Here is a 27245-nt window from a genome sequence, read left to right as displayed (position 1 = left end):
TACAGGAGTTATATCTTGAACAATCAAATTGAAGAAGCGTCAGAAATTTGCTTTAACCATTTAAAGCATGGCTTTAACATGGCTGAAACAATTGAATCAGATACTCCCACAGAACTTGGTGTCAGTAAAATGAGTTTTATTTCTTGTAAGGCACCAGCTCCAAGCTGAGAGCCCAGAACCTGAGCTGGTGATGGGTTCTGGCTCAGCCTTCAGAGCTTTTCCATCCTGGAGGATTTCCTTCTCCTTGCTGGTGATGCTGTGCTGCTGTCACTGCTGAGCAGGGATGTCCTGCTGCCCTTGTTCTTCAGCATCTGCTGGAACTCCGTCCGCTCGTTGAAGATTTTCTGAAAACCAGCCATGTGTGAAGAGGTGGGAAGGTTGGGAGCAGCACTGCAAAGTGTTCTCTTACCTCAGCAGTCCCCTCCTGGCTGCTGGAAGCTGTCTGCAAGAGCCACATACCTGCATTGCCTCCAGCACGTCATCATCCGTGAGCTCGCCCTGGGGGTCCTGGATGCCCTCCACGCTGAACGTAGCCTGGATTATTTTGTTTCTGTACCTTTCAAACTTTGGGTAAAAGAGAACAGCAGGTGTGTTCAGGCTTTATGTGCAGTTCCTTGGCATTTGCACTGATTTACAGAGACTGTGTTGTGTTTATGTGACATTACAGGCAGTTTGGGCTTCAGTGAAAGTGCTGTGGTAACCATGTGGGTCTAGGTGGGCCAAGGCTCTTTCCCTGGCACATCTGCCTGCAGGAGATGACTTTAGGGTGCTTCTTGTTACCTTGGGTCTGGAAGGATGTTAGAAATCTGACCTGAACTCAGCTTTCTCAAGAGTTTCTGGTATTTGAGGTCTCTTTTGTTTTTAAGTGGCACAAGAGCTGCCTGCTCCACAGCTAGGGAGCAAATGGATTGAGATTCCCAAGAGGGAGACAGGGCTCTGAGGTGAAAGAGGCCACGCTTACCTTGCTGCTGATGAGCTCCAGTGCCACTCTGGTTTGCAGCTCTGTGTGCTGCAATGCCTCAAGCTGCCTCTGGGTCTCCCTCTGGGCCTGTTTCTGCTCCAGGAGGTGGAGGCGGGTGCTCACAGCCTCAGCCTGCAGCTGGCTGATTGTCCCCTGTAGCTCACTGATGAGCTTGTTCTGCTCAGCCAGCTGGAATTCCTGTTCTGCGACAACCTGTGCAGATACAGGAATCCAGCTGTCACTGGGGAGAAGAAAGTGAGCAAGTTTGGCCTCATTTTCCCACTGTTTAGTCCAAATGTTTCCTGGGCAGAATCTCTGGACTGACAATCTCACCAGTACTGATAACTGTTATAATTTGGTGTTTTTCTCTAAAAGTACTTGGATTGAGTGGGGGTTTTATATGCAAAATGCCACCAGCCCTAAAACCAGCCCAGTGAAGCAGCAAACACCAGACTTTTCTCTAGAGGCTTTGCTCAAATTCACCTGTTGAAGGTTTTGGTTCTCCTCCACCATCGCCACCACCGCTTCTTCCTGCCTCTGTTCTTCTGTCAGGCTGCAAAACTGGAAGGAGAATATTTTACTCTTCAGTTTCACAGCTACAGGTTCCCCTCCCTCCTGCCTGTGAGAGAGGGACATGTTGTAAAAATCCCAAATTCCCAGCTGCTGTGTCTCCTGCTAGCCATGGCCACCACGCTCTTGGGCCGTACCTTGTCAGACACAGCTTGGAGCTGGACTTCTCTCTCTCTGAGCTGCTTCTGGAGCAGTTCCTTTTCAGATCTGATTTTCCGAAGCTCGGATTCTTGGATCTCCATCTGTCTTTGCAAGGAAGAGATGGCGCCTGTGAAGTGGGAGAGTACTCTGTTAGCAAAGCAAATCCCTGTTGAACGCTCCGTGGCTGCTTTTTTCAGGTGAGCATAAACAAAGCCACTGTGGGAACAGTCTGGGACCAGACTTGGGTCACATTAATGCTGCAGCCACAGTAATTCTGGGTGATAATGTGGTTTGTGGGTTTGTACAGCCTGGAGAAGAAAAGGTGGTTTCACTTCAGGGTGACTAATTGTGGCCTTCCAGTACCACAAGAAGATGACAAGAAAGATTGTTTACAAGGTTTTGGAGTGACAGTACATGGGGGAATGGCTTCACACTAATAGAGAACAGGGTTGGAGTGGATATATGGAAAAAATTCTTCTCTGTGAGGGTGGGGAGGCCTCAGCACAGGTTTTCCAGAGCTGTGGCTGCCCCATCCCTGGCAGTGTCCAAGGCCAAGCTGGACAGGACTTGGAGCACCCTGGGATAGTGGAAGGTGTCCCTGCCCATGGCAGGGGTGAGACTGGGTGATTTTTAAGGTTCCTCCAGCCCAAACCATTCTGTGATTCCATGTGTATTAAACAACCCGACTTTGAGGTGGGCGCTGCTCTGAGGACACGCAGAGTGGGCATCTCAAGCCCTGCTTTGCTACTCTGCTCAGCGCTTTCTCTGCTGGGTTTTCTCATGGTCTTCACTTCCGAGGGCATAAAAAAAGTGATCTCAAAACAAGCGGCTTTTCACCCTGTGAGCGATACCCTGCAATGTTTCCAAGGTGAAAGGAGCCGAACTGAAGGAAACCTAGGCAGGTAAAGGCGTGTTCTGGGCACCTCCCGCGGTACCTATGGCCATCTTGTGGTCATCCTTGGCTTTCCGCAGCTCCTGCTGGAGCTGTCCCATGGTTTCGGCGAGCTCTGGTTCCTGCGAGTCATCGGCTTCCATCGCCCGGGGCTGGGGCTGAGCCGGGGTCTCTCCCGGAGTCTCTCCCGTCTCCTCGGGGCTCGGAGCGGGGCCGCTGCCGGGCAACGGCGTGAGGCGGGCGGGCCTTCCGCTTCCGAGTCAGCGGGGCCGGGCCATGGGGCGGAGGAGGAAGACGCTGCACGACTACGCGGCCGAGTTCTCGGAGCTGTCGGTGCGGCGGGAGCCGCCGGGGCCGGGCCCGGGCCCGGCGGGCGCCGTGGAGACGCTGTTGTGCACGCCGTGCCAGCTGCCGCTGAGGGTGCGCCGCGACCGCATCCTGGAGCACCTCAGCTCGGGCCGCCACTGCCGCAACCGCCGCCTGCTCCGGCAGCTGGGGCTGCGCGCCCCGGGGCTCCGGTGAGGGACACAGCGCTGCTCGGGGTCACCCGGCCTTTCCCTGCCTCATTCAGCCTCACCCGACCGACCCCTGCTCGGGTGCACCCGGCCTTTCCCTGCCTCACTCGCTCCATCTCAGTCTCACCCGACCCCAGAACAGTGTCCCCAGTGCCCGTCCCCCTGTCCTGGGCACTGCTGAGGCTTCTCAAGTGCCGTGCCCAGTTCTGTTCCTCACTACAAAACAGACATTAAGGGGCTGGAGTGTGGCCAGAGAAGGGCATGGAGCTGGGGAGTCAGTCCTATGGGGAGTGCCTGAGGGAGCTGCGGGTGGCACTTAGTGGTGTGGTTTAATTGACAAGGAGGTGTTCAGTCAAAGGTTTGCCTTGATGATCTTGGAAGTCTTGTCCAACTTTAATGATTCTTTAATTATATCTGTCTCACCTGACCCCACTCAGGAAGCATTTGGACAACATATAGTGGCATTCTTGGGTTGTTCTTACGTGGGGTGTTCTCAAGAGTTGGATTTGATGATCCTTGTGGATCCCCTTCAGCTCAGGATATTCTCTGATCCTCTGATATCTCTCTCCTCAGCTCTTCAGATCCCGACTCCGGCCTGAGCCTGAGCCTGCCCCTGCCACTCGACGTGCCCTCCCTGCTCTCCCATCCTTCCTTCCTCATCACCACTGGATCCAGCACTGGCTACAGCATGATCCCCTCTCCACCATCCTACAACAAACTCCTGCTTCCCCACCACCCCATCGCCGCCACACACAGGGATGACCCAACACCCTCCACCTCTACCAGCTACCCCTCACCGCTGGCCACCTCCTACACCAGGATTGCACCTCTTGGCCAAAGTGGGCCCGCGCCTGATGCCTCCAACAGCCTGACACCCTCCTCATGTCACGGTTGCAGCGGCGTCGGCCTCGTGCTCTTCGGCGCAGGGCTTGTGAGCACAGCCTTGTTGCAAACCCTGCTGGAAGAAGCTGGCTGCTGCCTGCTCTACGTGGTGGAGGATCAGCTGGAGGAGGTGGAACGAGCCTTTGGTGCCAAGGTCCCGGCTGGCACCAGGGTGCTGCGGCAGCAGGAGGCCACCATCGCACTCAGTGATCCACGGTACTGACCAGGGCAGGAGTTCCATGCAAGCCTTGCCTTCCCCTCTGGGAAACTCTGTAGCAGCCCCAGACTGTGCCTCTGGCCACCAGCTCCTGGATGTGGCTCTTCTCAGGGTGGGGGGATTCCATACAAGCCTTGCCTTCCCCTCTTCTTGTTGTGTTAAGAAATTAAAAAAAAAAATTTCCTCCAGTCCCACAGAACAATAACAAATGGCACCTTCCCTGCTGCCTGCCAGTTTCCCTGGCTCAGAGCAGTCGGCTGAGTTTGGTGGCTCTTGGAGCTCTGAGATAAGCAAGGGTTGGTGTAAATTGTGGGAGGGTTGTGGCGTTTTGCTTTCCAGTTGAACTGAACAACTGTAACATCAGTAAAGTGCTGTTGCTGTCAGGTCTAAAATATTGCAGGAGCAAAAGGCAGAGCTTTTAGGAAAGGCAGATTTGATACTAGAAAGTAAAGAATCACAGGAAGCTAAAATGCATTGATCAGCAGCTCTACCACATAAATACTTTGGATTTAAATCCCTTGTAAAGGAAACCTTTAAAAGATTTTCTCCTAGAAGATGCAGGAAAAGTAGTGCAATTCCTTTGTGCCACTTGTGATTTTAACCTATGTGTGTCACTATATTTCATCCTTGGAGCAGGCACCAAGTTCCTTCTATAACCCAGCTGGCTCTTCCAGAGCAATGGGGTTTTAGGTTTTTTTAACTGTAACCAAATCGAGCTTTTGAGCATTGTTTGATCTAGTGAAAAGCTTGTCCTTACTGAAGATCTCTGTTATTCCTGCAGAGTTTCTGGAGCCATTATTTGTTCCCCACCTGACAAAGCCCCTGAGATGGTAAGAGATGCCTTACGAGCAGGTGAGAGGAGCAGCTTTTCCCTGTGCCCACTGGTGTGCACTTGTGAGTGTGTTTGTGTTTCAGCAGCAGCCCTGGAGCTGTGCAGGCTCTCAAATTGTGTAATTAGTGACTGAGATCCCTGCTGATGTTAATGGCTGGACACCAGTGGGGTTTGTGCTATGCTGGTCCCAGTATGACTGGGCAGTCCCACTCCTGGGACAGCTGAAACCACAGCAGACAGGCAGAAGGGGGTAAATGCCATCAAAACCAGAAATGTAATGAGCTGTTCCTGCAAGATCAAGGTGTTTTGTGCAGCTGTGTCTCCCCTGAGCCCTGTGTGTGTCCTGTTTTGCACAGGTAAAGGTGTGTTCTGTGAGGGGCTGCCCAGCTTGGACAGACAGACAGCAGAAGCCTGTTTTGATGAGGCTGACAGGTGTGGGAGGCCACTCGTGTGTGGGTTCTACAAGTAAGACCAGTGGTTTTCCTGTGATTTAATCTTTATAAAATCCCATGTTCCTCAGGCTTTCCTGACTTGGTCCTCAAATCAGCTTGGTTTCACCTTGAGAGGAATAGTGGATTTGTCTTTACAAACAAGCTGTGGGTCTGCTGGTAGATAAAACTGGCACTGGGAGATAAAAAACAATGGGAAGGATTTCACTGATTGGTGAAAGGAAACAGATATTTGCTTTTATAAATAAACTTTAGGTTTGCTGATCAGTGAAATTAGACATTGAGAGATGAAAGAAACAGTAGGGAAGAAAAACCCCTAAATTCCATAAGAATTAAAAATCAAAAGGGAGGGTTATACACATTAGAGGGAAATCTTTGGTATCAGGTGTTTTGGGAACTCTGAACCTCTCAAGTACCTCAGCCAATGGGGAAAGAGAGAAGGGAAATGTGGTTGGGAAATTGGGATAAAAAGGAGGCTGCATCCTCCAAAAATTTGAGAGATTCCAGGGGAATGCCCCATGGCCTCTGCCTTTATTCAAATAAAGCCAAAAAAGACTCCTCAGTCTCCTTTTTGGACATAAACCTCTGATGTTTGTGGATTAATTTTCCTAACCACCTCATCCTTGTTTCCCTTGGAAGGCGCTTTGACCCAGCCCTGCAGTTCCTGTACAAGAAGGTTTGGGACAGCCGGGCCCTGGGCAGCATCCACCGGATATCAACCATCAGCAGCCTCTATCCTGCAGCCTCTCTGAGCCTGCTGAAAGCCTCAGGTACCCAGCAGCTCCCTTCACTCAGAGTCATGGAATTGTTTGGGTGGGAAAGGACATTTAAGCTCATCTGTTCCACCCCCTGCCATGGGCAGAGACGCCGTAACCAGACCAGGCTGATCCAAAACCTGGAAATGTCTCTGTGTTCTGTGGGAATTCCCCTGAATTTTTATAGCCTTAAGATTGATCCATGGGGAGGAGTGTTTTTTGAGGAGTGTTTTCTTTACCAAACTTCATTTCTGTGTATTTTTTTGTCCCTTTATTAGTTTCTTCACTGTGGGGACTTTTTATACCATCTCTGTGCAGTTCAGAAATGTACCTTGGCTGTGGGTTTCAATATGGAGACATTAATGCCCAGTTTTGGTTCTTCCAGGTGGAATTTTTTACAATGCTGCCGTGCATGACATAGATATTATCAGTTTGCTGTTGGGAGAGAGTGTGCCAGATACAATATTTTCCCTGGGCCATGCCTTCTGTGCAGGTAAGAATGAGTCTTTTGATGGTTTATTGGGTACCTCTGGAGTTCAGGGTTAAAACTAGAAAGGAAGAAGAAACGAGAGCATTATAGCCATGACAATTGTTGCATCATGGAGCAGCTGAATTAACAGGCTGGTGGAACAGAAGGCAGGTTCTTTGGGGGTATTTGGTGAAGATCTCTGAATCTGGTGAATCTCCTGCTGATGTGAAGCAGTTTCAGTGGAGTTATCATTGAACACGACTCTGCAGGACACCAGGTTTGGAAACCAGAGTGCAGAAAATAACTGAGCTAAGGTTTGAGCTCACAAGAATGTCAATGAAATGTTCATTCTCTGCTTTCCTCTGGCCCTTCCCTGTGGATCCCAGCACAAAGCTGTGTGTTTGCTCTGGGTCATGTTGGGCTGATATGCTCGCTCTGGGTTACCACACTCATTTAAATCAACCATAAAAGGTGGAAGCTGCCATTTTTGAAATGGAAATGCAGAGTTTTAAGGAAATTGCAGCAGCTGCCAAGCTTGGCTGGCTGGGGTGAGGAGGGGCAGGATGCAATGCTCTTTTCCATGGCACACATTGAAATGCAGCAAACAAGAGCCCTCCAGGAGGGTTCTGTACCCTCTGCCTTGTCCCAGCAACGTGCTGGAAGTTGCCTGATCCTGGAAGCACAGGTGGGTGCCCTCATTAGAGAGCTACAGGCTGGGAAGGTGGAGTTGGGCCTGGGGCTGTGTGTTCCTGCAGAACTGCCTGTGTTCCATCAGGAATGCTGGTGAAGCAGCTGGGGTGCTGTGGGAAGCTGTCACAAAGCCAGTGTCACCTCCCGAAGGAAGAACAGCAGTTTGTAGCTGTAGAACTTGCTGGTTTGCTGTTCCTGGGGTGAGCCAGGCCTGTTTTGTCCCCAGACATGGGCTGCCTGAGAGATGTGGACACGGTCACCATCAGCATGAAGTTCCCCAGCGGAGCCATTGTCACCCTGGACATCAGCCAGCACTGCACCAGGAGCTGTGACCAGCGGCTGGAGGTGGGGTCCTGCTGCTCAGTCAAGTCTGTTTTGACTTCTTTGAGTGTGCCTGCAGCACTTTTCCCAAAACCCCTGTGTTACAGAATCACTGAGGTTGGGAAAGACCTCTAGGATTATCAAATCCAACACCTTGTCACCCAGAGCAGAGCTTTAAGTGCCACATGTTTGTTTGGCTGTTGCCTCAGCAGCAGTGGCTTCTTGTCCTTTTCCAATCTACAATCCACTTTCTCTTTCCTCACCCAAATTTTCTCTCTGTCCCATGCATTATGTGGTGTTAAGAGCTACATGAATCATACCAGAGCAGGAACAGGTCAGCTCTTCTGAGGCTGAAATTGTGCAGATTTCCTTTGTCCTTTCCAAGGTGGTCTCAGCTGTGTAGCAGGAGTCCTGCATATGAAAGAGGAAGAAAAGTGTAGATTCCTACAGTAATGAATAATTACAGCTATGGGGGCTGGTCTTGGGGAGGAATTTCTGTTAGGGACTTGTAAAAGGGGCTTTGCTTTGATCACACAAGTGGAAGCCACTGTACTACAGCAGATCCATGGTGTTCTTGTTGTGTCTGAGCCATACCAGGACTGGGGCAGGTGTGACTCCTCATTTCAGAACCTACTTTAGTCTTGGTTTTACAAACCAGGACTTTTCTGGTGAGAATCTGTGTGAGATTGAAAATGTGATAACTTAAAAATGTTCTTTCTTCCCTGTTTTGCTCCTTCCCTCAGGTTCATGGGTCTCAAGGGACCTTAAGGGTGGACAACCAGAACCCCCTGGGCATCACAGAGCATGGGACTTCAGTGTCCATCTGTCCCCAGACACAAGCTGAGCGCTACAGAGATGCCTACAGGGAGGTCTTCAGGCACTTCCTGAGAACCCTGAAAGGTGGGACAAGGATATAATTGGTGGCTTTGGGTTGGCTTTGTTGGAGGATGTACCATGTCAGGTCATGGAGATGGGTGGGGAATGATGATCTGAAACTCTGCTGGGAAGAAATGAGAGTTGGGAGGGGAAACTGCCTTGGACCTTACTGCTGTTTGTGACAGCCAAGAGATCCTCAGCCAGAATCCTGGCTGCCCAGAAGGGATAAAAATCACAGAATCATGGAGTGGCTTGGATACAAAGATGCTTTGAAGACCATCTAGTCCAAGCTATTTTTATTCAGCAGTATTTCAGTTGTTGTGGCTGCACTGACAGGGCAGGAGGAGGGGCTGAAATGTTTTAAGTCCTGCGGCCTCAGTGCTGTGGTGGGATCTGTGCTCACAGGGACAATGGGTTTCATCCAGTGCTTTGTTCCTGTCCCACAGGCCAGGAGCCCCCCGTGGTCACCAAGGAGCAGTTCCTCTGGACCATCCAGGTGGCTGCAGCAGCCGAGCAGTCCTGGAGGAGCAGATCTGCTGTGGACTTGCACAGCAGTGCCACGGATCCACCTGGGGTCAAGGCTGAGCTTGTGTGACAGCCACTCCCACCCAGTGGCTCAACAGAAGCCTGGATGGTGGTTTTGGTGTTCCCACTGGGAATGCCCAGCAGACAGAGGCACTGCTGAACCAGAAGCACTTGGTGCTGGGGCAGGGCAGGGTTCCTACCATGTCAGCCAGAGCCTGCAAGAAATTCTCTGTGGTTTCATCCAGGTGGCCACAGAGCTCTGTTTTCCTGGGAGAAGAGGGATGCTCCTCGGGCCAGGCAGGGTGGTGTAATACCACCAGTAGCTGGGAGGAGAGAGAAGTCTCCCCTTGGAGAGGGAACAGTTACTGTTCTCCTCTGCCTGGAGGAGTAGTCACAAGCAGGTGCCTTCCCAGCAGTGGCATGAGGGAGGTTATTTAATGCTCAAAAAACCACAGGAGCATCTGTGAGTGTGTTTAGAGTGGATATATGGAATGAATTCTTCCTTTTGAGGGTGGTGAGGGGCTGGAATGAATTCCCCAGAGCAGCTGTGGCTGCCCCATCCCTGGGAGTGTTCAAGGCCAGCCTGGACAGGGCTTGGAGCACCCTGGGATAGTGGAAGGTGTTGGGGTGGGATGGGATGAGCTTTAAGGTTTCTTTCAAACAAAGCAGTCTGGGTTCCATGATCCTGTTTGGGACACAGACAGCAGAAGGCAGAGCCACAGGCCAGGCAGTGTCTGCCAGGAGCTTTGGACCTTTCTCATGTGTGTGGAGCTTTCTGAAGATGTGTGGCTCTGACTGTTCCTGTCTGGCTGTCACGTGCCAGTTTTCAAGATCTTTTGAAACCTTTTTTTTGTATTTTTATTGAATTACAACAACATTCTAGACTTCTTCCATTCCAAGGCATTAGTTTATAAACTTCTTGCAAGAATCAATTTCCAATTCCTATCTGTGGAATATATACTCCTAAAACTAGAATAATGTGTTCTTTTTGGGAAATTGTTTTTAACAGTGTCATTTTTCAAGCTCAGAAAAACTGTGTCTTAATGCTTGTTCTCCATTCCATTCACTATTTTTTAGCCATTTATTAAAAAAAAGTTTTATGTGTCCAGAAGCTGTTTTTTGCCTCTCTGTACTTGCTGTAGCAGATTAGTACACAATGGTGGGTTTCTTTTTTGTTTCAGTAGCTTTAGGTCCTTTGAGGTCCTACAGTTGAAGGTTTACTCTGGGTTAAGAGGGCACTTTCTGTCCAGTTTTAATTTCCAAATGCAAGAATTCCCACATGTGCTTTTATTGTGTTACAAAAACAAACCAACAAAAAAACAACCCAAAACAAAACAAAGAGTAACCACAGCTATAAAAATAACACATTTTCCAAAGATAACATTACAAAAAATACAATTCCTATCACAGAGTGATCCATTAATACTGCTGGGAACAGCCCCGGGAACGCTGGAAATGTGAGTGGTTGTTGCAAAAGCTTTAAAGCATTAAAGTGCTTTACTGAGCCATTTCCTGGGGACACAGACCACTGTCAGCCACACCAGGGGATTCCCAATCCCAAAGGTTCCCCAATCCCTGTGGTGTGAGAGGTGGGATGGCCTCAGGGATGGTGAGTGCACCTGCAGCTCACCAGTCCCCGAGGAAGAGGAGGGACAAGAGGCAGCTGAAGGCTCAGAGCTGCTGTGGGACACCCAGACAAAGCCTTGGAAGGAGGGTCCCAGCCTCCTCCATCCCGTGGTCACACTCCTGTCCCCTTTGGAGAGGGAGCAGCCACTGCCTGCCTGAAGGAGAAGTCACATCTCAGGTGAGCCCTGGTGGGATTTCAGCACTTCTGCTCTTGCTTAGAGGGTGCAGGGCTTTGGGAAGGGTATCCAGCCCCTTTCCCAGCCTGGGGGTGGTGGGAAGCAGGTGCAGGGCTGCCTTTGGAGGCCTCCAGAGGGAGAGTGCAGCAGTGGGAATGGGCTGGGCAGCATCATCTCTGTGCAAGTTCCCTCAGGCTGCCCAACATCTCCAGTGACCCAGGGCTCAGGGGGCAATGCAGCTCCCTGCCCTCCCTCCCTCAGCAACAGCTCCTGAGACTTCCAGTGCCTTTCCAAGACTTGCTGTGGGATGTTGCCTTCCCAAAAGTGTAGGGAATAAACATTCAGGGAGGGAACACACCTATTTGTGTGCTTGCTTTCTGTGAAGGCTTCTTTCCCCAGTCTGAATCAACAGAGAAATTGCAGCTGGGGAAAATGACGAGGAACAGAAGAGGATTGAGCAGCCAGTCCATGCTGTGCTCCAAAAAGATGGAATTTACACCATGACATTCCAGCTTGTCAGGTCTGACCTGTCAACAAAACTCCCCAAGGGAGCAGGGAGGGATTATCCAGACCTCTGACTTCCCAGGACAATCAGTGGCTTTCCCCCTCCTCCACAACTGCATGCAAGAGATTCAGAGCAGGGAATAAACTGAGATTTGAACAGATAAGGCTGGAGACAGGATTGTCTGCATGTTTACATGCTACAACATGGAATTAATTTACTTGACACTGCAGTGTCTCAGGAGTCAGTATCAATTTTTATAGCTTACATGAAAATAAATCTTTCTCTCTCCTTACAGCACAATGAGTTTACTGTATGTACATTCTGTTTATATATACACCAACCTTTAAGTACAAGAACACATTGGTAATGGACAAACAGGGTCTTTCTGGCTCTACAGAGGGAAGGGGTGCATTTGGCAGTCCATGGAAATGCAGGATGTGGCTTCACACCAGTTCCTGCACAGGTCAGGGCTGAGTCTGTTGCAGTGACAAAGCCCTCTCAGTTTGGGACACCATGAAGAACAGGACGGCGAGCAGGGATGCGAAAAACGTGCTGTCCTTACACTGCTGGATGCAGAGATGCTCCAGGAAAACACAAACCACACAGTGCCTCCTGTGCCGTGGGCAGGCAGAAACCCCACTCTGGCTGCTGAGCTGGCTCGGCTGCCCTCCTCCTTTCCTTCCTCCTCCTCCTCACCTCCAGTTTCCTCCCCAGGCAGGCACCTCCTGCCTGGCTCAGGGCCCGCAGTTCCCCTGGATATAACAAACTTAAACTTCTCCAGGTGCCCAAGGCTGCAAACACATTTTTGAGGGGGTGGAGGGGCGTTTATCACCCCGCCAGCGTCTGGAGCCCCTCAGTTGATCTCTCCCTCCGTGAACTCCTCCTTTATGGACTGTTTGCGGGATTTGCAGTCCGGCAGGTCGAAGCCGAAGTCGGCCCAGTCGTCGGCGGTGCCGCGGTTGGGGATGGTGATGGTGTGGCGCACGCGGAAATGCACGGCCTCCATCACCCGCTGCCGCTGCAGCTCGCCCGAGCTGCCGATGGAGATGGTGGAGGCGTTGCTGCTGCTGGAGCGGATCAGCTGCTGGGCCCCGTAGTCGTGGCTCTGCTTGAGCTCCTGCAGGCCCCGCCAGATGATCATGCGGTACTGCTCCGGGATCTTCAGTGCTGCGAGATCCTGCAAGGACAACACCGCTGAGGCACGGCTGGCAGAATGGGGCTGGACCAGCAGGAGAGAGCCCCAGGTTGTTTTCTGGGGGAAAACATGGGCACAAAGCCCAACACGGCAGAGCTGGACCTGCCACCATGGCCATGGGTTCATCATGGTGCACCCATGGCCATGGATGCATCCCCTGGCTGTCACAGACATATTTTATGAAAAATCCTTTTGCCAGGATTTTTTCTCCTGAGAAGACGCCTCAGAAATGAAATGTAAACAATAATTATCTGCTGCTGTGGAATGCAGCGGGTGCATCTTTGATTGGTCTCATGTGGTTGTTTTTAGTTAATGGCCAATCACATTCCAGCTGTCTCGGACTCTCTGGTCAGTCACAAGATTTTATTATCATTCCTTTCTATCCCTTGCTAGCCTTTTGATGAAATCTTTTCTTCTATTCTTTTTAGTATAGTTTTAATATATAATTTTCTTTTAGTATAATATATATCATATAATAATAAATCAGCCTTCTGAAACATGGAGTCAAGATTCTCATCTCTTCCCTCATCCTGGGACCCCTGTGAACACCAACACACCCTGGGTTATTTCCCATTTGTAACCAAGTAACTGCAGGTTTGCAGGTTGGAGATTTTTGTTGTTATTTTGGGAAGGGTTCACATCAAACTGATGTGGAAATGGGAGGGAAGGAAGGGATCATTCCCCTTGAACACAGGTTGCAGAGCAGTGTGTGGAGCATCCTTGTGGCTGTGCACTTGGGATGGCCTCTGCTCTGGTCCTGGCCCAGGAGGCTGGAGTAGCACCAGCCTCCAGCCCTGAGGTGGGTGACCTCAGACTGGGGACATGTGCCAGGACACACACCAGCACAGGGGGGAGCTGCCAGGGGTCCATGTTAATGCCAGCACAGAGACTCACGGGAGTGTTAACTGGAGCAGACAGCGAGTATGCAATTAGTAGCTACAAACGACTCAGACACACAGCTCTGCCCTGACACAAGTTTTGGCCATTCCTAAACGTTCCCGTGGACAGCTGACAGGCAGTCATGGAGTTAGTTCAGCAAATGGTCCAGAACCAGGCTCAGGTTACACAACTGGCCCCAGCCACCAGTGACAAATCATCATCTCTCCTGAGGGATGCTGCAGCTGCCAGGTAGAGACACTGCTACACCTGCCTGGGGCAAAACGAGGTCAAAACAGGGTCGGGCAGGAGCTCTGTCTCAGTCAAAACACCAGCTCAGGGATTTACAGGGTTTTCCATGGATCAAAGAGTTCAGGATTTTCCTTTTTCTTGTTCCTCTGATGGGTTCCGGAACAGCTCCGGTGCCACCCCTGGTACCAGCAGCAGAGGATGATGCTCTGGGCACACACAGGTATTTCCAGCATCCCCTCCATGCTTTTTCTGACATCTTTTGCCTGACCTGGGCTATTTCATTCCAGACTTCAGCCTCTTTCATTCTAAAGATTAGCAGGGGAAGAAGTGAGACCAGATTAAACCTCCCTGAGCTGCTGTGGAGTGCCCCTGCTGGCTCTGTGGGATATGGAGTGTTCCCCTGAGCACCTCAGCTGTGTTCTCTGTGTTAGGTGGAAAATCTCCCTGAGCTCTGGCCTGGGGATCTTTGATCTCTGTTGTTTCTGAGAGTCTGGAGGAAGAAGTTGAGACTGGTTGTGGTTTTTTGGGGCTGGTTGTGATTTTCACCAAGGCCTGAGCAATAGCTACCTCCAAAGGACCAACAAGGGGGCAGGAATGACAGGCATCAATCCTGGGAACACATTCTGTGTGAGGGGTTGGGGCACAGGTTTCCCTTCCTCCAAAACACTTTCAGACCAACAGCTGTGGGAAACAAGTGGTATAAGAACAGATCTCCCCAAAGCATTTACCTCTATGGATAGGTTCTGCAGGTGGTAAATATTCTGTAACCCTTGTGAGGTGAAATAGTCGATGCAGTTTGGACACCCCAATCCTGTTAAAAAACTGCAGAGAAAGTTTGGAAAATAAAGTGGCATTAAGTTCTCATGAACAACAGCTGTGTCCTATCTCTGTGGGACAGACCATGGCAGGTGGGGGATGTGGAGAGCTCCATGGGTGCTCCACTGGCACTAAGGTCAAAGCACACTGCGGGGTTGTGTTCATTCCTAAAACTACACATGTTTTCCTCCTGATTATCTGAGATTTTGGCTCAGGAACTCATATAATATGAGGGAGCTCAAGCTACTGGGGAAGGGGATCAGGGCATGACCTGGGCTCTGCCCTGTGTGGATGCTGGCCCAAGGTCTGTCAAAACATCCGTGGTCTTTTTAAAGGCCAAAACATGAAAAACCTGCAGAGCTGTTAATGCATTTCTGGTTGAAATAAGCCACATAGCCATTTCCAGGTGTTGCTGGAAGGGGAAGGGGGAAGCTCATAAAGCTATGTGCCATTGGACAGGTAGGACAAGACCCTCTTTAGGATGTACTTAATTTCTAATTGATCAGGGATCAGGAAGGTGTATGAGGGCAGTGGGGGCTCCTGACTGATTGGTAGCTGGGCTTTGGTTGCTCAGGTGAGAGGAGCAGCAGTGATTTCTCAGTTGGGGCCAGTGGCCAGCTGACCAGTTGCCAGACAGATGGGAAGGTTAGAGCGAGGGACACAGCAAGGAACAGAGGACAGACAGACAGGACACCAGGTGCCTTCCCTACCTGACGAGGCTGGGGTCGGCGTTGTAGGGCGGAGGGGGGGTGCAGTGGGACCCCGACACCATGGACTGGGAGGAGTGGCCCCCGTTCATTTCTCCATTGCTCTGCATGGGGTGGCTGTTCAGCATTCCAGGTCCTGGGCAGTGGCAACAAATGCACCCATTAGAAACCACCCACACCTGTGGGAACCCAGGAAATATTTCTCTGTCTGCTCTGACCCCAGAGAAGCACTGTCTTTGACCCTCACCCGTGGAGAAAGCTCCCAGGACTTCAAGATAGACTAGAGTCTACAGAAGTGTGAAATACATTATAGAGAGTAGTGTAGTATGTCACTTGGGTGAGAAAGTTAGGTTTTGGGATTTTTAGTATGTAGTAGATGGAGGCAAGATAGAAGACATCAGGCATTGTCCCAAGCTTCTTCTTCTTCTTAATTTACTTCATTTTCTGCAGTGTTGGTGGCACAGGGTGATTGGTCAAGGAAAGCCACAGTTTTAGATTATGTGGACTGACAAAGGATGAGTTATTGGTAGACAGGTAAAAATAAAATGTGCTTTAAAAGTTAATTGGATGGGGCAACTTTAAAAGACCTTGAAACTGTACATCTGTACATCTGTACATCATTTTTGGGGTGCTTTTCCTGTGCTCAAAGTCTGGTGTAGACAATGTGCCGAGGTTTTGATAAGATAACGATAAACAACTAGCTGAAGACTGAAAAAGTGTATCTCCTTTTCCTGACACAGAACTGCTCCATGAGAGTTTTCCCCAACAGGTGAACCCCCAGGGAGGGCCCCAGAAATCAAGAAATCAGTAATAAACCCCATTTCTGGGCAGGGAGAGCCCAGCCTGCCGACAGAGGACGTACCCATGGGGCCCAGGCCGGGTGCAGAGCTGGAGCCGTGCTGGGCAGGCTGCCCCACCAGCTGGTTCACAGAGGGCAGCTTGTTGATCCCTCCTCCGTGCACTTTGTTCATGGGGGAAAGGACGGGGCCGTAGGAGGAAGGTGTCTGCAGCTGGCTCCTGTTTGGGGAGGGAACACTCTGGTCAGACTGGGGTGGGTGGGATGGAGCTGCCCTGCTCTGGCCTGGAGCTCCCTGCCAGCCCATCCAGCTTCCCTAATAAAGGTGCTCAGAGGCTGTGAGGGTCTCGAGGGGCTGCAGGGGTCTGAGGGGGCTTTAGGGGTCTCAGGGACTGTGGCAGTCTCAGGAACTGTGGGGGTCTCAGGAACTGCAGAGGCTTGAGGAGCTTCAGGGCTCTGGAGGACTGTAGGGATTTTAGGGATGATGGAGGCCTCAGTGATGGTGGAGATCTCAGAACTGTGGGGGTCTCAGGAGGCTGCAGGGGCCTGGAGGACTGGGGGGTTCTCAGGGACTGGGGGGATCTCAGGGACTGGGGGGTCTTCAGGGGCTGTGAGGGTCTCGGGCTGTGGGGGTTTCAGGGCCTATGGGGGTCTTGGGGCCTGTGAGGATCTTAGGGGCTGTGAGAGTCTTGGGGGCTGTGAGGGTCTCAGGGCCTATAGGGGTCTCAGGGCCTGTGGGGGTCTCAGGAGCTGTGAGGGTCTCAGGGGCTATGGGGATCTTGAGACCTGTGCGGGTCTCAGGAGCTGTTGAGAGTCTTGGGCCTGTGAGGGTCTCAGGGGCTATGGGGGTCTCAGGAACTATGGGGGGCTTATGGAGTTTTGGGGGTCTCAGGGGCTGGGGCAGCACTCACTGCCTCTGATGGAGCTGCTGCTGCTGCTGCCGGTAGGAATCCACCAGCTGCTGTGGGACCAGCTCCACCAGCTCCAGGCTCTCCTTTATCTTCATCAGGATCTCAAAGTTCTCCCGGCCTCGCACCTGGAGGAGGGAACAACACCGGGACTTTGCTTTATTCCCATCCCACCTGGCCAATTCCTCATTCTCCCTTTTTTTCCACCCAGCAGACTGTCACTGTGGCCAGGGACTGTTTGGGATGCCTCAATCCCTTGGACATGTGTGTCCATGGATGCTTTTGCTCCTATTCCCAAGGCCCCTACTGTCCTAAGGAGCCACATCCCCTCCCGAAGGTGTTTCTGGCAGAGGGGACGATGTCCCACCACTGTCCCAAATGGATTTCTGACCCCATTGCAGCTCACCCACACTTACAGGCACGTAGTACATCTCCTCCTCCCCGTGCCTCCGTTTCTTAATGCCAGTGCCCAGCGCTGGGATGCCCTGGGGGCTCTGCTTGAAGGCTGGAAAGGAGAGGAGAAGAGAATTGATAGAGTTGTGGGAGACAGGACATGGCAGGGGGCACCTCAAGCTGTGTAGGATATTAAAATTAAAACTAATATTTTTTAAAATCAGACCACATTTCTTTTCTATGAAAAAATTCAGGTTATGCATCATACAAAACAGGGAATATTATGATGTTATGAACAAGTTTATGAAGCTAAATTTTTCGTGGTACATTGAACATTTTAAAAGTTATTTGCTTACTGGTAAATTAAAAGTTATTTGATTACCAGGTAATCATAGCTTTGGAAAATATATTCTGGTGGGGCTTTGTGGGGTTTTTTTGTGTGGGTTTTATTGTGTTTTCAAGCTCTGATTTGAAAGTTATGAATACACGGGTAAGACTTCACATGAAAGGCTGTGAAAGTTGATTTCATAGGAGAAATAGACTTTTGTTTATATTACTGTACATATTGCTAATTCTCCTGAGGTGTTTTTTCTGATGCTTTTAGGTTCATGAAATAATTCTTATTTTGTTAATAATTTTGTAAAAAAGGTATCCATTCCCTTGGGGCCTGGCATGGGAGAGTCCCTTTGTTATTGTCAATAATGAATTTGTATATCCAGCCATGAGAGCCATGCCCAGGCTCTGTGAGGAGAGGGTGGGGGTCCAGCTTATGAGATTTAGTGGAGAAAGGTCAAAGCATCATCTCAGAGTGTGGATTTGAGCCCAGACTTGTGGAGGGCAGGGATTTTGGGTGTCCTGAGCCCCCCACCCCTGTCAGGGCACTCACTGCGCTTGTTGGCGTTGCCGTTCTTGGCCGTGCTCTCGTTCAGGGCTTGCTGCTCTCGGAAATGATCCTCATCAGCTTTCCTGTCCCTGCCAGGACAGGCACAGATCCGCCCCTCGAAGGATCTCCTCCCCAGGACCTGCCCGCTGGGAGAACAGTGCAATCAGTGGCCCTGCTTCCCCTTGGGAAGGGCAGAAACTACACCAGAGACCCTCAGCGAGCCCCTGGGGCAGAGGAAGGCTCCAGCTGAGCAGTCCCTGGTCCCTCCATGCCATCTCCTCTCCAAGCTGGCAGAGGGAGCATTGCTGTGCAAAGAGCTGGGGCTGCCCCATCCCTTTCCCTGGGTCTCGGGTTTTGGTTGTTAATTGTGGCCCCACGATGTGCAGGATGTCTCTGCTTTGGCCCATGCGGCTGAAGAACGAGTTTGGACTCTTCACTTTTTGGTCTTGAGGTTGTTTATCAATTCTTATCTATAAAATTTTCTTTCTGCCCAGCTGAGGTCTGCTCAGCAGGGCAGCCACAGGCACTCTGTGTTGTCCTTTTATACTGCAAACTACGTATAACATATTTACACTGAATTCCCAATACCTATCACCTATGTTAGACAGTGCACTTCTACTCTAAACCAATCCCAAAGTGCCAACATCACTGCAGAAAATGGGGAACAAGAAGAAGAAGGAGAAAGGCTGGACATGCCCTGATTCCTCCATCTTGTCCTCATAACCCCCATGCCAAAAATCCTAAAATCCATATTTTCACCCTGTGATCATTTTGTTATTACACTATTCAAACCTGTGTGACTTTCAGGTCCTCACACAAAGCTGGTAACTCGCTCCAGGGGTCAAAATCAAATCCCCAGGTGCTCTGGGCTGCATGCCAGGGTCTCTGAGCCCCCTGATGGGGTCCTTGGCAACTCTGGACACCCAGAGGGATGCGCTGAGTTCTGACACCTGGGGATGCTCCCTGGAAAGGAGAGTTCCTTCCCCAGCCCCCCCTCGATGGGAGGGATGCCCATCCCTGCTCCCACAGCCACTCACTCTCTTGTCTCCAAGGTGATGATGATGAGGATGGGCCTCCTGTTCATGCCTCCCACGCAGCTGCTGTTGCACATGAAGTTGTACAGGATGGTGGTGAACTCGGTCCCCACCTGGCCGGGAGGGGAGAGCAGGTGCTGAGTGGGGAGTGATGGGGGGAGGCAGGATGGGATCCACGGGGAGTGAAGAAGAGGAGGGGAGGAAGGCTGGGAACCTTGGGGAATGAAGAAGAGGAGGGGAAGCAGGCTGGGATCCCCATGGAGTGAAGAATCAGGGCTGGACCCTCTGGCACAGAGCTGGTGCTTTGGCAGGATGAGCAGGGGAACATTGGGGATGGTCCCAGCTGGAAAAAGGGGACTGTACAAGGACTGTGGGGGCACCCAGGGAAGGAGTGGAGGGGATATCCCGTTATACCCCACTTCCCAAGAGCAGGCTGCTCTGGGATGCTTCACAGGGCTGGGAGCTGCAGGTTCTGGAGTGTAGCTGCCACCAGCCCCAAGGATGAGCACAGAGTGGTCTCAGATGTGCCAGGGCAAGGGGCACATGGGGCCCAGCACCCCAAACCAGGGAGGCAGGGCTGGTCCTTGTCCCCACCACGAGCAGCCGGGTACCTGAGGGGGCTCGTAGGGCACCATCACGCTCTGCCGCCCCGTCACCGGGTCATCCACGTACTGGGACAGGTTGTTGCCTTCCACCCGGATGAGGTGGCTGGCAGGGGCTGACTGGCCTGCAAGGAAAACCTGCAGTTAGAGCCATGGTTCATCCTGAGCACAGGAGGGTGGTGACACCAGGGACATGCAGCCCTCACCGTCGTTGAAGTCACGGCCCAGCTCGTGGTTGGGGCAGCGTTTCACCACCTCGGTGACGTGCTCTGCCTTCTTGTAAACGGGCATGGCCCGGATGATGGTGCCCGGGGGTGGTGAGGTGGACACCTTGATCTGGATGGGGCATGTCTTGGCGATCTGACAGTAGAGCTTCTTCAGCAGCGGGGAGTACTGGAAAACAGGAGACATCCCTCAGGTGAGCATCCCTGGTGGGGTGGAGGGGGCTCCTCCATCCAATCTCAGCTTCGTCTGCTGCTCTGATGTAAAGGCAAGGCTTCCTTCTCTTCTCTTTCCATGGAAATGTTGAAATCTGACAATTTCACCCATACCATATTTCCATGTAAAACAGACACAGCCACCTCTTGGGGCAGGGAAGGGTTTCCCAGATGGGCAAGGGCCCTGGCACCACTGCACTGAGACTGAGGGAATCTCACTGGAAATCACCAAAATCCTCATTTGTTCATCACTCAGCCTGTTTTGGAAATACTCCCAAGTCTGTTCTCACACACGGAGCACTCAGGGCACTGACACACCACAGCCTGAGCAAATCATGCTTGGTGCCATCAGCAGTGTCACAGCTAATGGAGTTTAGTTCTGACAGTTTGTCCTGATCCTGACTCAATCCTTTGCAGCAGCAGTGGTTCATGGAGGGGACAGGGTGGGGACAGGATGGGGACCACTCTCTGGGCTGGCTGAGGGAGGAGGATGCTCTGTGGCAGCTGCAGGCAGTGCCAGCAGTCACTGCTGAGTAGAAAATGGTGTGTGGCCACCAAATTCCTCCCTGTGAGGACAAAGTGAATTTTGCTCAGTGGCAAACTTGGATGGGAGAAGCTCTGGGGGCTGCAGCCTGTGCCCCTCCAGAGAAGGAGGGGAAGGAGAGCCTGTCCTTCACCTTCCAGGAACTGCCCAGCTGTGGGGATGTGCAATTCCCTTCCACCCCAGCCGTGCCACGCTGTTTTCCACCTCGCAAGGAATGTGTTTGCTATACACCAGCCCACCCCTGTGCTCGGAGCAGCCCGTCCCTGCATGGCAGGGCATGTTCCTGCTCCAGGTATTTTATCTCATCCCCACAACACAGAGCCCAGTGCCAAAAAAATACCACCGTGCAGAGAGCGTTTGTGGGGATGTTAAAGCTTGTCCTGAGCCATCCAAATACAGGTGTGCCAAGGGCAGGCTCTGCTCTCCCCGTGCCAGGCAGTTCCTGAGCTGGGGCTGCCCAAAACAGGGGCTCAGCACAGGGCTGGAGGGTGTTCAGGGGCTCAGTGATGGCTCAGTCCCCAGTTTTCCTGGCTGTGACAAGTCCCAGTGCACCTGTGGGTCAGGCAGGAAGGATTTGTGTCTCCCAGTCCTGCTGCACTGGCTGCAGGAGTAGATCCATCCATGGCTGAGCAAGCTGCTCCCACCACCAGGACTGGGACAGAGCAAACAACAGAAACCATTTCTGGGTTTGTCTCATTTAGGTGGTCTCTGGGAAGACATAATGGGCAGAGGATCTGCCAAGGCAAACTGCAGCTCCTGCAGCTCCTCCAGCACTGCACTGGTTGTGGCCAGCTGCAGGGACCAGCTCAGTGGGGTGTCCTGGGTGTCCCAAGATCAGACCCTGCTCAGTGCTGGGGGAGCAGGAAGATGCTGTGGTCTCTGGAGGATGGTGGCTGAAAGGTACAACATGCATTTGAACCTGACAACAAGAATTAATCCTTGTTTTTGTAGGCACTTGGACTCACCCAACAAGAGAGGATGCTCGGAAACCCCTACAGAAATCCCCAAATTTTGCACTCATACCGGATGATGCTGACTACACCTTGACTCCATGGCCAGCTTGGCTTCCTGGGTGTGATCCTGCATCCCCAGCAGGGATTCTCAGGGATTCTCAGGCCTGAGCTGGAAGCGTGGGCTCCACTCACAACGTGGTGACTCTGCTCTGCCTGGCTGGAAACCCACATGGCTGCAGGGACCCACTCACCCACCACAAAATGGGGTTTAACACCCTCATTTAGAGGAGCCACCGTGGCAAAACAAGGGTTATTTGGAGGGGGCTCTTCCTTGCCAGGTGTTAAAATACTGACAACTCCTGTCAAAGGATCTTTTCATGTAGACATTCCCGGGCAGCCCTCAACATGCCTGGGAACTATAACTGCTCTGGAAGAGCAGAGGTGCATTATGGCAAGTTCTTTGGTAACAAATTCTCTCATTATACCATGTTATGACATGGATAAATCTCTGTTAAATAGCAGAGTGATGCCCTGCAGGGGGAAGGCGGCCGCTCCGTGCAGACTTGCCTCTGCTGATAACCTTATCATGTCCCAACAGCTCCGGGATCGCCTTCAAAGATCCCTCCACAATAACAAACTATTCTTTTAAGGAACTCCCTGCTGATAATTCTGGGCAAGAAAAGTCCAGGCTGTGCCCTGGGCGGCCGTGCTGCTGATTCCTCTCCCTGTGGAGCTGTCCTGTGCCACATCTCCAGCTGCAGCCAGGGCTGAGAGGTCTCACAGAGCCAGGCTGCTCATGGCCACCAGGACAACCAGCATTGTGTTTTTGGGATGCCAGGAGGTTCTGCATCCCCAGCTTGGCAATGCACAACTCTTAGAGGACAGCAAAACCTGCACTGTGTAGAGTGTCCCTGAGCAGACATCTCTCTCCTCTGTTATCTGTATTTGATAATTATCAGTCCCATGCACATCTCTGCTGGGCTGTGCTGCATCACCTGAGGTCCTGGTATCTCCCAGCACAGCCATACCCTGCACAGCACCCTGCAGGGACCACAGGCACCATGTGCTGCTCAAGTGTGACATGAGGCAGTGGCAGAGCAGAGCCCAGAGATCAAAATGATGGGATTTAATCTCAAACCAGCGCTGCTGCTTGGCTCTCTGTGTGCCATGGCTGTGTTCCTGCCACCTGCATGGGGGAACATCAGTCTGTTTACCCACATCCTGCCCATTCTGCAGGGTTTAGACAAACTGACCTCTCAGGACTGGCCACATGTGACAGCCAAAGCTCATGTCACTTGAGTTGTGGCCAGCTTGCTGCAGAGCATAGGAACAACATTTTGGGGCACCTGAACCCCTTCCTGACATGTCCAGACCTCAGCTTCAGGATTCCTTTCACACCTACAAAGAAGCCAGGGTATGTTCTGCCCTGGGCATCTCCTGTCTGTGTCTCCACACCCTTTTCTACCCTGGGGACCTCTGGTGTCTGTCTGCTTGGTTACATGAGGACTCAGATCACCTCTGTTCCTGGAAAACATTGTAGACTGTCTGTTATTGAGTATTCCTCATTTATGTTTGAGGAATACAAAAGGTTTCTGTGGCTTGTGGGTGCTGGGTTGCTTGAACCAGCACAGAGCAGCAGCAGCACTGACAGTCTCCCCTGGAGCCTGTGGAAACACAGAGAACCTCTGTTCCTTTGGGATTTCCTGCAGCTTTCAGTGTTGTCCCCAATTTCTGGGCTGATACTGTGATGCCAGCTCTGTCTCTGTCCCTTCCCTGCTAATGCTGTCTGTCCAGATTACTAGGAATAAGCCAAAAAAATGGAAAAACCAAATTATTTAACTCCTAGCAGCCTATTAGCTCTAAGCTCTGTTTCCCCAAGAGCTTGGTACCATTTTGGATGCATTTGAAATGCAGTTAGCTGCTTTTTGGGTAAGATGAGACCATGCTGCACCACTGCCAGATGGAACAGGACATAAATCAGTCACCCCATGGTGCCACCAGCCACTGTGAGGCTACACCATGGTTATCCTGGTGCTGCTGCCCCAAGGAAATGTGCTGGACACCACAAGATTCCACTGAGTGAATGCCCCACAATGGCTCCTGGATGTGGAGCCTCAGCATCCATCACTGCCCACCCTGAGAGAGCACCAGGAGATGGCTCCAGAGGCTGCTCAGCCCCAGGGCTGCCTCTCCATGCAGGAAATGAGCAGGGAGAGGTGATTTTCCCCATGGATGCTGACAGCCTCACACAAAAAATAACCTGAATCCTCTGCTGGAAAGCCTTCCTGGCCAAGTCCATCTCGCCCAGCCGTCCCTGGGCAGCAGAACCGCTAGGAGGATGTGTCCCAACAGATTTGGAGCCGATAAAATCTTATTTATCTTCAACTGTTGACACCTAAGCGTCTAGACTTGCCTGTTGGGGAAGGCGCAGCCAAGGCCTCCTTTCCCTCTAGAAGGAAATGATTTGCTCAACAATTGCTTTTTCCACAAATCCTCCCCTCCTCCTCCTCTTCTCCTACATTCCAGCCTTCTCATTAGCTTTACTCAAGACGTGTCCAGGACTGCAGTCAATGGATCCCCAATAAAGCCACTGGCCTGGCAAGGCAGAGAGAGAAAGAAAAGCGCTGCCTCCGGCTGCTAATTTCCTTGCACTCCCCAGCAAGCAGCTGCAGAGCTGCATCCTGGGACAGGTTGGGGCAGATCTCAGGCGAGAGGTGATAATAACGTGTCTGTCATCTTCCCCAGACATGTAGCATCTTGCAAACCGCAAATACCGTTAACCGGCTCGGACGAATCTGTTACGGCAGATCCTGGAAGACGTGCCGGCGGCACAGCTAATTTTTTTTCCTTTTTTTTTTTTCTCTCCCTCTCTGTCTAATTTTTTTTTAATAACTATTTTTTAATCACCGGCCTGTAAACTCCTCACTGAGCTGGAAATTCCTCCCCGAGCTACTTTGTTGCTCATTTACTACCAGGCAGGGTTGAGTGCGACTGGTGGTTGAGAGGAGAGGGGAGTGTCCATGGGGGCCTGAAGTACCTGTCCAGCACACAGGTGGGCTGAACAGGGGGATATTGCCCTGGGGATGGCTGCAAGAGGTACCCTGGTGCCCTGTGCCTCCAGTCCCTGCATCAAAGTGCTGATGGATTGGGGTGATGGCCATAGGGATGTCCCAAAACCCATCTCCCCACGTCTCCATTTCCTGTGTCACAATAATGATGAAGTGATGGCCATAAGTGATGCCCCAAAACCCATCTCCCTGTGTCTCCATTTCCTGTGCCACAATAATGATGAAATGATGGCCATAAGAAATGCCCCAAAACCCATCTCCCCATTCTCTGTGCCATAATAATGACGGATTGAAGTGATGGCCAAAAGGATGTCCCAACATTCACCTCCCTATGCCTCCAGTCCCTGCACCACAGCAGTGATGGGTTGGGGTAATGGCCATAGGGATGTCCCAAAACCCATCTCCCCATGTCTCCATTCCCTGTGCCACAATAATGATGGATTGAAGTGATGGCCATAGGGATGCCCCAAAACCCATCTCCCCATTCCCTGTGCCATAATAATGATGGATTGAAGTGATGGCCACAGGGATGCCCAACATTCACCTCCCTGTGGTCCCAGCAATGCTTTGGGGTGACACCAAGCCACCACCAGCTGTGCCCAGCACAGGGGGTCTCAAGGCACTCAGCAGAGCCCCCTGATCACCCCAGCCACCATCAGCTCTGTCCCTACAGATCCGCCAGCCCTACAGACCGCTGAGATCTCAGGGCTCTGCAGCAGAGCAGCACAGGGAGGCTCCCTGTGCTCCAGCCTGTGTTCTTCTACCTTAATTAGCATGCCATTAGTGCTAATTAAAATTCCTTGGTTCATCCCCAAAGGACTCCTCTCCCTGCCTTCCCCAGTGAGCACATCCTTAAAATAACTTCCAGCGGGGATCTCTCTCACTCACTGCTGATCCAGCACTGGCACTCCGAGGGTTTAATCTCTCCTGCTTGGTCTGACTCCCTCTGTGTGGTGGATACTCAGATCCCCTGTCCAAGCCAAGCCCAGAGCTCCCTCCCACTCAAAAAAGGAAGCCACAAATCCAGCAAGGAGGTTGCTCACACTGCCAAGGGTGCAGGCAGCAGGCTGGGAGAAGAGGGAAGGGAAAAGGAGGCTGGGAATTGCTGCTGGGAAGGAAATGTGAAAACCAGCACAGCAAGAGCAGGATTTAGGGGGAAACCACGGGCTCTGGAGCATCCCAGGAGGGCTGTGCCATACAGGAGGGGCTGTGCCATGCAGGAGGGGCTGTGCCATGCAGGAGGGGCAGCCCCTCTGCCCTCTCTCAGCCACTGCCTGGGGTGGGTACAGGCAGTGCAGGTTTGCCAAGGGCACACCAGCATCCTTTCCCCCTCCCATGCAGCAGGGATCAGGGCTCCCAGCCCTCTCCCACCTCTCCTTCCCCATGGAGCAGCACTGCCAGGAAGCCATTCCCTTGACCTGTGCATACCAGACACGTTCGAGATAGTGGAACTGATAGCGGGATCGTGTTGGAACATCACACACCGAATTCCTTTGCCTTTTTTTCTTAATTCCATTGTGTCTGGAGCTCCTGGAGCCTCATCCACACCCTGAGAGAGCTGGTGGAAAGCCTCCAGTGGTTGGCTTTGTTGGGCTCTGGAGCAGGCTTGGTGCTGAGGTTGCTTTCCTACTTCTGGCACACCAAAATATCAAAATAGGGGACTCAGGGTGTCCCCAGCTGTTTCTACCCAAATCATGTAAAGGCCATGGCTGTTGGACAGCAACCTTCCTGGGATATGGGAAGGTGTCAGAATTTGCAGAGGGGGTTTGTGGTACAGTGATGCTTCTGAAGAGTTTTCCCTCCTCTTCATATCTGCCTCTACCCCAAAAAGCCACAGACAGTGACCAGCAAGGAGAGAACCTGCCTCCCATCCTCCTCATTCAGTCAGGACCTGAGAAAGCATTTCAGCTCCCCTGTTCTCATGCTCCAGCTGCAAGATCTACCAAGCAAGTGGAACCAGCTCCACGCTGCCATCTCCCACTGGCTGAGCACTGGCATGCAGACTGGTTTGCTGTGGGTGACTGCTGGACAGCCATCCATGGAGCAGGAGCAGGAATTAAGGGCGGAATTCGAACAAAGCCAGCCTGTACTAGTATGGTCATGAGGATCGTGTACACTGCGGTGAGCAATGTGGTTAGAAGGGTTAGAAGAAGGGCTCAGGTGTTTAGGTAGGATGTGTTTAGGCTTTCAATGATTTGAGTAGAACCCTGCCAGGAATGGTGTTCCTATAAGGGTGAGGCTGCCGATGGTGAGGCACGCAGTGGCTGTGGGTAATATCTTTTGGAGTCCTCCTATTTTTCAGATGTCTTGTTCACCATTTAGGCTGTGAATGATGGAGCCTGAGCATAGGAAGAGCAAGGCTTTGGAGAATGCGTGGAT

General features: G+C 51.7%; 3 protein-coding genes across 7 annotated transcripts in view; 1 reads left to right on the top strand and 2 right to left on the bottom strand.

Annotated features, from left to right (window-relative positions):
• Nucleotides 1-119: 119 nt before the first annotated feature.
• CCDC27 (coiled-coil domain containing 27) lies at nt 120-2851 on the bottom strand. The gene is made up of 6 exons (XM_064730537.1): nt 2608-2851; nt 1669-1799; nt 1445-1522; nt 962-1174; nt 460-564; nt 120-344 (listed from the first exon to the last, which is right to left on the bottom strand). The coding sequence occupies exons 1-6, from the start codon at nt 2705-2707 to the stop codon at nt 210-212; spliced, it is 762 nt and encodes a 253-aa protein (XP_064586607.1). The 5' UTR covers nt 2708-2851; the 3' UTR covers nt 120-209.
• On the top strand, nt 2841-10198 carry LOC135456795 (myo-inositol 2-dehydrogenase-like). The gene is made up of 9 exons (XM_064730903.1): nt 2841-3082; nt 3653-4177; nt 4960-5030; nt 5367-5475; nt 6099-6229; nt 6600-6707; nt 7600-7718; nt 8438-8594; nt 9017-10198. The coding sequence occupies exons 1-9, from the start codon at nt 2841-2843 to the stop codon at nt 9163-9165; spliced, it is 1611 nt and encodes a 536-aa protein (XP_064586973.1). The 3' UTR covers nt 9166-10198.
• Nucleotides 10199-12165: 1967 nt separating this feature from the next.
• The window catches only part of TP73 (tumor protein p73), a 35423-nt gene continuing 20343 nt past the window's right edge, over nt 12166-27245 (bottom strand). For 4 of the 5 annotated variants that reach the window (XM_064730362.1, XM_064730361.1, XM_064730360.1 and 1 more), the window contains 10 exons: nt 20071-20257; nt 19874-19989; nt 19266-19375; nt 18232-18374; nt 17369-17457; nt 16956-17080; nt 16111-16265; nt 15252-15384; nt 14454-14547; nt 12166-12579 (listed from right to left, as the gene is read on the bottom strand). In XM_064730362.1, coding sequence (XP_064586432.1) covers nt 12256-12579; nt 14454-14547; nt 15252-15384; nt 16111-16265; nt 16956-17080; nt 17369-17457; nt 18232-18374; nt 19266-19375; nt 19874-19989; nt 20071-20257 — 1476 coding nt within the window. In that variant the 3' untranslated portion in view covers nt 12166-12255. The remainder of the gene's footprint in view (nt 12580-14453; nt 14548-15251; nt 15385-16110; nt 16266-16955; nt 17081-17368; nt 17458-18231; nt 18375-19265; nt 19376-19873; nt 19990-20070; nt 20258-27245) is intronic. The other variant, XM_064730364.1, reaches the window with a different exon arrangement.

The sequence above is a fragment of the Zonotrichia leucophrys genome, chromosome 21 (assembly GCF_028769735.1).
Source record: "Zonotrichia leucophrys gambelii isolate GWCS_2022_RI chromosome 21, RI_Zleu_2.0, whole genome shotgun sequence".
In the NCBI taxonomy this organism is placed as follows: domain Eukaryota; kingdom Metazoa; phylum Chordata; class Aves; order Passeriformes; family Passerellidae; genus Zonotrichia; species Zonotrichia leucophrys.
Note: the sequence above shows the minus strand (reverse complement) of the source record. Positions and strands in the feature narration are given on the sequence as shown.

Coding starts and splice junctions, on each gene's coding strand:
- CCDC27 (XM_064730537.1), bottom strand. CDS start 2,707: ATGGAAGCCGATGACTCGCAGGAACCAGAGCTCGCCGAAACCATGGGA. Junction 1,523..1,668: donor TCCAAGCTGTGTCTGACAAG/GTACGGCCCAAG, acceptor TTCTCCTTCCAG/TTTTGCAGCCTGACAGAAGA. Junction 565..961: donor TGGAGCTCATCAGCAGCAAG/GTAAGCGTGGCC, acceptor TTTTACCCAAAG/TTTGAAAGGTACAGAAACAA.
- LOC135456795 (XM_064730903.1), top strand. CDS start 2,841: ATGGGGCGGAGGAGGAAGACGCTGCACGACTACGCGGCCGAGTTCTCG. Junction 3,083..3,652: donor CTGCGCGCCCCGGGGCTCCG/GTGAGGGACACA, acceptor CTCTCTCCTCAG/CTCTTCAGATCCCGACTCCG. Junction 5,476..6,098: donor CTCGTGTGTGGGTTCTACAA/GTAAGACCAGTG, acceptor TTCCCTTGGAAG/GCGCTTTGACCCAGCCCTGC.